This window comes from Bemisia tabaci, chromosome 10 (genome assembly GCF_918797505.1).
Source record: "Bemisia tabaci chromosome 10, PGI_BMITA_v3".
Classification (NCBI taxonomy): domain Eukaryota; kingdom Metazoa; phylum Arthropoda; class Insecta; order Hemiptera; family Aleyrodidae; genus Bemisia; species Bemisia tabaci.
In genome coordinates, this window is record NC_092802.1 from 40,983,532 (window position 1) to 40,991,658 (window position 8,127).

The following is an 8,127-nucleotide window of genomic DNA, read 5'->3' on the forward strand; positions in this document are numbered from 1 at the left end:
TGGAAACGAAAGTAAATTCTGGCTCTTCAGAATTGACACGCTTGAATCCGCACTTCTGACAGATAACTCACGTAAACAAACACATTAGAATGTAACTTCAAATTTCGAACAGAGCTTTTTAATTTGTGATTTGCATTCCTTCTTCATTTTCCTCAGGTCCTCTCATTGAGAAGGAACTGTTATTCAGTTTTTGTATTATTCGTTTGGATAGAATTGATCGGTGCCGCAAGTTTCAATGACAACCACCATCAACACTTCAATACGACCATGACTGCTAATAAAGGTATTTTTCTGAATTATTTAGTATGTATTGATTTTCCTGGCTATTTGAATAGTTTTCTTTCTCCTACATCGCTTTGTATACATTATTTTGACGGTGTAAGTCGGCAATCACATAACTCGTTTGCCGTGTCTGCCTCGAAGCCTCTAAGTTATGTTTTTAAAGGAGAACAAATTGACATCATTCCTTGAAGTTTTGGTAGAATTTTCTTCGCACAGAGAAGAAAAATCACGGCAGTTTTAAAGAGTTGCCGTTAAGTAGTATTCCGTTTAAAAAATTAAGTATGATAAGAAGTCTGCGAAGTCGCAAACCGGGTTAAGTGATTGCCGACTTACACAGTCGATTTGTTATTTGAGTAAATCAAGGTTCTCTGTCTGCCAAGCTAGATTGAAAGGCAAGAGGAGATGCATATGTATTCGATTTCTCGTATCTATCAACCATGATAACAGAACTTCATTTATGATAATGAATCACTTTGGCATCAGAGATCTAGAAATAAAATTATTCTAGTAAAATGTCCGCAGCGGAATGAGCACCGAACCGTAACAATGTCAGTTCCAGAGTGGCTAGCAAAATTTCATTTTATCACTCCCTGATTTTTCCCTGACTTTTTTGCGTTATCGTAAAGGCACTTAAATATGTAATGTGGTCAAAATGTTGGCACAACAACGCAATCAGCTGACCTGTCGCATACTCGATTTTTACAAGGATCCTGGCCTCACAAAAAATTCCCTGGTTTTTCTCCGTCGAGTTGCATTCCCTGAGTTTTTCTGGTTTCTGACCATGCTGCTGTATGCTGCCCTCACCAATAAAAATTTTCCTCTATTTTTCAGAGCATCATCATGTTCATTTCAATGAGGGAAATGATACTTTTGGCCGAGATAATGAAATCATAATCAAGCCTGGCGCGGAACCTAACATTTTCCAGATTCATTTGGGTTTCCTCCAAATTAACCACCGATATGCAATCTCCTTCTCCTCCTCAAAGACAATGATGAGGGTCAAAGACGGTGCAAAACTTGTACCAGTCTCACCCACAGTCCCGAACTTCAACTGTACATTCTCCAAGATAGAGGTTGACGCAAACCAAGTCAATTTTTTCGTTGAGCTCTTTGCTCACAAGGAGAAATTGTTGAAAGAAGAACTGGCATTTCAGATGAATAATGAGGGGGATAAAACAATCTTGCAGCTCACAGCTAGAGTTCTAGGTAAGCTTTCTTCCATTAATCATTTCGGATAGAAATCATTTACATTATGATAGTAAGGATCTAAATTTCATTTTCAATTCTATAAACGGTTCCATGTTGCTAATGGAGTCTAAATAAGCGAGGACATAGACTCATGCATTAAAAATTTGATTGCCTTAACTGGAATTTGCTAACTATATTGCATTTGCCGTCTCTTATTTTTGAAACTCTACTCATCAACCCATTTTCTCTTTTTCTTGCAGGAAAGTGATTATAGGCTTTAAACATGTCTCCCTTTAAAAATAAGAAACTGAAAATGAGAGATGTTGGACGGCATTGGCCAAAAAGGCTGTTCTTATAAAATATGAGATTGCGGTTTTTCATTACAAAATTTGAACTCCACTCATGTTTTATTTTTTCAGTGAGATTTAAGCTATGTAATCCCTCAAGACTTTCTACGAATTTTCTCTAGATTACGAAAAAATACACTCGCACAACTTTAAGATAGAGTATTGATTACCTTCCTGTTGAAAAATGAAACTTGGAAAATTAAGGAGTGTCAAAGATGGCGGATTCTAGACATTGCTGCACGATTCTGATATCCATTTATAGCTATTGATGAAAATATTACTTCACTCCCATTTAATTTTTAATCAAACACACTCTTACACTAGATTGTATGGTTTTATCAGTTTACCGGATGGATTATTATCACCTGGATATTATTTTTTTTTTCGTCCGGTTTTTCTTTATTTCCGAGTTAGGCTGTGTACATTTCGGAATTTTCTTCCTTCTTCAGGCCAAAATTTTGATAGTTGTCTAGTTGTTGTTAAAAAAAAATGAACTTACAGGAGCAAACGGAAATAGAACATCCTCAATACCCAGATTGAGTTAATAATATCACTGCTGATAATGCCACATTCTTCAGCCCTGTGGACAAGAGCCAAGGAGGAAACCGGAAAACAGTAATAAATCGATCGCGACCCAGTGCGGTTACTACAGTCAATTTGTTCTCAGTCTAAGTGTTTTTATTTTTATTTTTTATTTTCTTATACGTTTCCGATTTTTTACTATTATAATGTGTCTCTCTTACCATCGAACGCGCACAAGGAAAGAGTGCCAGACTACTATCAAAATTTTGGCCTGAAGAAAGAAGAAAATTCCGAAATGTACAAAGCCTAATCAAAAAAATAGGGAGAAAAAAATAATATCCAGGTAATACACTCTTACATATCAAGTATTGAAAATGTGCGTTGAAAGACAAAACTGAGGCAGAGTGTGATTATGTAGGAAAAAAAATATCAAGAAGCTGGTAATCGTGCAGCGGGACTACAATATCAAAGGCTGACACTTTAAACATTTTTATTTAAAAAATTTTTTTGATCAAATTTTTAGGTAAAGGAAAGGGCACTCCTCTCCTGAAGGACAACATCCATTGCATCGGAGTTGAACAAGATGAAGATGAATCGGAGGCCTCCGATTGGCAAGGATTTCCAGAGGGATAGACAATGGATGATGTCTACTGAAATTTTTTGCCGGCCTCAATCCTTTTAACATATTTCTCTTGAGGTTTGTATCGAAGTATACACTGCTGTGCTAAGGAAGAACGCCATATGAACATCTGAGAGTTGCCAAATTTCCTTTGATAAAGTGTTCATTTTTTTTGAAAGACATGCATATTTTCTATTGAAATTTTCAGGACTTCTTGGTAAAATTGCAAGCATAATTATCTGAAAATTTGGAAGAAAAATTGTCATAAGTTTACCAGGAAATTTGTGTTTTATCAAAGGCAATTTGGCAATGCCTGAAGGTCCATACGGCGTTCTTCCTTAGTAGGGCAGAATACAGTCATATCTCGGTATAACAAATGGAAACTGAAAGTCCTAGCATTATCCTACCATCCTGTATTAAAATTACACTTACCTTAATTATCCTCAAAAAATACATGTGTTGAAAAACCTGGCAAGAGACTTGAGTAGAATTCGAATTATGAAATTTTAATTGAATGTAGGCATAATACCTAGCTGTAAAAATTGACAACCCCAGATAACATTCCATGGTTTTAGCAACAGAGGTTTTGTACCCTACATGGCTGAAAGAAAAACTAAGACAAAGAATATTAAAATATTTAAAATCGAAGTTTATAAAAAAATCTCCGTTTGGATCTTAACATGTACAAATTTCTAACGGTAATTTTGTTCAATATTTAAAATTCGGTGAAACTAGAAAGGTGGGGAATATTTACACTCAGGACAAGATTTTCTTAAAATACACTTCAATCATGCATGCATTATTCACAAACTTAAAAACTATTATCAGTCAACTTGCAGAATATTTTAAAAGTCCTTGATGAATGCCTCATGAATGGATGATTTCAGCGTACTCTGTTTTATCCTCCACAACACGAGGTCGTGCAACTGGTGAAGAGGTGGCGGGTAGGGTCAACTCTGCGTAGACAATGTTATCATTTCCTTTCTGAAAATAGAGAGAGTTCCCTTTTGGTAAATTTCAGCTTTCTGTCGAATGATACAGGAAAAAAGCCTAAATCCTTTGAGGTTCTTCACTTCCATTTCTGTAAAAATCTACAATGCTTGAACCCTCTCCAGTAGTACATATTAAAATATAGAATTAAAAAAAAAAAAATTGAGAAAGAGGAGGCTTGGATTCATAAAAATTGCAAAGTGCAATGCACACTATTTTTTTAAACATGGTCTGAGTTTACATATCATGCAAAAGAAAATCGGCTGAAAGCTCAATATTTGTTTCTTTCATTATGAGCAGCCGAAAACCCAGTAATTTTGGTTTGGTCAAGATGACTTTCTCCTAAATCTATCTCCTTGTAAATTATACCTGTTGAGTTTTGTTTTTTTGTTTCAGTCTGACACAGAATTCGTGCACATACCTGACTCGAGCGGGTAGAAGATGGAATTAGTTTAACTCTCTCAAGACCAAGGTCGTATCGATATCTCTTCTACTCCAAGACTATTGACTATCTATTATCTAACCTTTTGTTCTTTGGGTGCCTCTTCTGAGACGACTGTTACCGTCGTTGTCTCGGGTTTTTGTGCCTCTTTATCACCATCACTCTTGCTGTTGCCGTTGCTGCTCGGCTTGCTGGCCTCGGGCGGCTTTTGGTCCCATTTCTTCTTGAAAATCGCCTTGACGGAAATTTTCGGTTTCGTGTCCTTCTTGCCTTTATCTTCGCCAGGACGATGGTTCATACTCTCGGTATCACTTCTGGCGGAAAAGATAGTAGTTGCTGTACACCGATATTGGCATCGAAAACTCTCACAGTATTTTTATATTGTAGCTAGCGTCTTTGTTCAGAAGAATAAATTATCAAGTTCAATTATCATCGTCCAGTGTCCTTTTTTTCCTCTCTATTTCTACATCGCACATCATTCGAGCACTAAGTAAGACACTGACTATTTTTAGGGTTGCCACAGTCGGGGAAAACCGGGAAATGTCAGGGAATTGTGAAAAGTCAAGGAAAACCGAGAAATGTCAGGGCAAATGACGAAAATAGCAGGGAAAATTTGTTAAATCACCTTCATTTGCCTTCTAGAATGGGTTTGAGATTTCGAACAACAAATTTTGCCTGAAAACTATTTTCAATTATGTCTTCTTAACAATCCGTCATACCTTCAGTAGTCAGGGAATTTCACCAAAATGTGTCACGGAAATGTCAGGGAATTTCATTTTCTAAATTCTGTGGCAACCCTGTATTTTCTATTCTTGCAAATTCTCAAAGATACTTACATATCCATAGCGAAACTGCAAAAATGCGTCTTGGTTACCATGTATCAAAATCTCTGGTCCTATTTTCTTTTTCAAAAGGAACTATCATCACGCCTTGAAAATTTTTCACAGAACATTCTTCACATAGAGAAGAAAAATCACCAAAGTTTTTAAGTAATGACATTTATTGGTTTTTCATGTAAAAAATTAAGGATCACAGGAAGTCTGCAACGCCGGAAACGGATATGCGTATTTCTGCAGTTTCACCATCGATGTGCAGTATTCATTTTTTTTGGAAAAACCAAACATTTTTCGCACCATTTCTTCGTAAAAAACAAAGCATTTTCATCGATTTCTTTAAACGATTCTACATTACCATTCGGTATTAGCATTATTTACAATGAAGTTACAAAAAAACGTGCTTAGTGTCTCAATACAATCAGCTGTGCTCTGTACCTGGATTGATGACTGAAAATTCAGGGTTCTTACGAGCTTTGTTGATTTTACTGAACTATGGAAAAAACATCCGTATTCCGAAAGAAAATTTAAAGAATATTTAGGTATATTTCGTCCACTCTTCAGAATTTATATACTTACAAATGTAAAAAAAGGATAAAGAAAAAATAAAAATATTAACTACATTAGCAGATATGTAAGGAGGATATGTAGAGAGAGTTATTTACCGATGGTATTCAATGCTGGAAGAAATAATTGCATAAAAATAATTCTGAGTTGAAAAATTGCAGTTATGTATGCAGAATTTTTTTTGCCCGGACAGTGTCTATAATTCATGACCCCCATCCCCCCCCCATTAAAAATCTGCTGGGTTTTCTTTCCAAATTCACCTTGAAATAGAAGACATGAAAATAATATCACTCCTGTCTGACCAAAACTGAAAATATGCATGAAATCGTTCATTGCATGGTGCATTGAGCTCAAATGCTGTTCCACCTCTGACAGAGGGACGTATCTCGATTTCTGCGTGAGCCCCAGAAAGCATGGATTCAGATGTGAAACAGGGCTCACAAGGCAATTGAGATTCTTCCCCTTTCTTGTCCCCTGTCACAGGAACAACGATACTTCATAAGTGTGTGTCAGAGGGAATGGTTAACTAATGATTGAATGCTTATTGATCCAAGTGTCTGAGACTTCAATGACCTCAAAGAGTTCAGTCAAAGAGGGTCGGGGGCCTCAGTAGCTCAGTGAATCGAAACCATTCTCAAATGGGAGGGAGAGAGGTGACTTCTTATCGAATTGGGAGAGATGAAACGTTTGACGGACTTCCTCTGGTAGTTTAAAATCCGAAGAAAAGCAGTCTTAAGCATGGTGTCTAGATTTCTTGATCAGGCTCATCCACTGATTTTCGAGTGATCATTCCCTCATGAGATACTAAAGTTTCCTCCCACTTCCCCAGGATTTCATTGCGGAAAACTATCAAATTTTTTTCATTTTTCACCTGAGTTTTTGGCGCACATTCAAAATTTTAATTCTAAAAATGCTCCGTATGTTTATATTATCTGGTCAATGGAGGCTTCTGTTATTTCGATGCTTTGTATACTTGAATATGTTATTCAAATGTTCAATAATTGCAGCTCACGTGTGATAACATAAACCTTAAAAACAACAGGTCCTTCAAAATGTCCACCAACTTTGAAAAGGAAATGGTTTCTTACCCAAGTAGCAGTGATCACGATAAGTTGCGATTTGATCGAAAAATGTAACACGAATTTATCGATGTCGATTTACTGCAATATTATCGGATAAAAAATGGTGATTTCATCGCATAAACTTGTAATAAAATCACGATTTTATCGACGGCGATTCATTGTAATAATATCAATACATACAAAAAGATTCGATAGAGATAGAATTGCGAAAAAATCGAGGATAATCGTTCGAATGCTGATGGCCCTAGAGCTTTTATCGCCAAAAAATCTTAAAAAAATCGAAACTAAATTTCAAAATATCGTGATTTTTCCGTTGGAAACTGCAACTTGGGAAGCGATCTAAGAAGAGATTCTCGGTTTTGGGTACAGATTCCCTAATGAATCTCAGTTTTCCCCGATCAATCCCTCTCTTAGACACCATTGTCTTCAGTAATACGTAATAAGGTAAATCTGAGCAACTGAGTTGGACTTACGATTCAATCTGACGAATCCCAGACATTAGTGCGTCTCCTGCAACAAAAGAAAGTGAATTTTCACTCTTCATGATGAAATTCAAATTGTGATATTAAAGCAAAAAGGGCACTTCTTCGTTAGAGTGTTTTAGAATTCTCTCACCAACAATTAATTTTTATGAGAGGAAACTGCGGGATAATTAAACTTGAAATTTGTCTCAGAGATACTGTTAAATCATGAAGAGTAATTGGTTCAATCTGCCCAAGTACCTAGGTACGATCAATTTTTTCCCCTGTTACGTGTAAAAATATAAAAAGAATGAAACTTTGCAACATGGAAACTGAGAAGTGCTCTTTTCGCACCAAGGTCCTTAATTAGTTGTCTCCGACACAAAGGAACATATCTTATCTGGCTGTTTCAGTGTTTCTGAGAGCATTATATTTTTTCAAGGGAGAATCATCTCATGAAGAGGTCTGAAAAATGCTGAGTCTATCCTCACAAGTGTGAAGGAGATCATCATTAGTAATTCCATAAGACGGATCTTCTATAAAAAATAAACCTTAGTCTGAAATACTGAAGCAGTGCAATTTAGATACATTCCTCCATGCAAAAGAGAACGAATTGTAACTTAAGGAATTCAGTGAAAGGTACTTTCATTTTAATCAAATGAAAGTATGAACGGTTCTCTTCTGCCTAAGATGCGAGAAGCCTTGTTCTTTCCACCCACTGAACGGAAAGAGGGGCTAGATTTGGGTACTTTCTTTCCTCTACTCGATTCCTAACGATGCACACACATGAATCA

The 8,127-nt window shown here is 36.3% G+C and overlaps 2 protein-coding genes across 4 annotated transcripts in view; one reads left to right on the top strand and one right to left on the bottom strand.

Moving 5' to 3' along the window:
* Window positions 1–23: 23 nt before the first annotated feature.
* LOC109031889 (adipose-secreted signaling protein) lies at window positions 24–4,822 on the top strand. Its single transcript, XM_072305610.1, has 4 exons — window positions 24–283; window positions 1,114–1,488; window positions 2,863–3,036; window positions 4,345–4,822. The coding sequence occupies exons 1-3, from the start codon at window positions 268–270 to the stop codon at window positions 2,970–2,972; spliced, it is 501 nt and encodes a 166-aa protein (XP_072161711.1). The 5' UTR covers window positions 24–267; the 3' UTR covers window positions 2,973–3,036; window positions 4,345–4,822.
* Fas3 (fasciclin 3) overlaps window positions 3,587–8,127 on the bottom strand; it is a 251,483-nt gene continuing 246,942 nt past the window's right edge. For 2 of the 3 annotated variants that reach the window (XM_019043700.2, XM_019043698.2), the window contains exons 9-11: window positions 7,346–7,382; window positions 4,473–4,704; window positions 3,587–3,942 (exon numbers count right to left, since the gene is read on the bottom strand). In XM_019043700.2, the coding sequence (XP_018899245.2) occupies window positions 3,826–3,942; window positions 4,473–4,704; window positions 7,346–7,382 (386 nt within the window). In that variant the 3' untranslated portion in view covers window positions 3,587–3,825. The remainder of the gene's footprint in view (window positions 3,943–4,472; window positions 4,705–7,345; window positions 7,383–8,127) is intronic. The other variant, XM_019043699.2, reaches the window with a different exon arrangement.

Coding starts and splice junctions, on each gene's coding strand:
- LOC109031889 (XM_072305610.1), top strand. Junction 1,489..2,862: donor GCTCACAGCTAGAGTTCTAG/GTAAGCTTTCTT, acceptor TCAAATTTTTAG/GTAAAGGAAAGGGCACTCCT.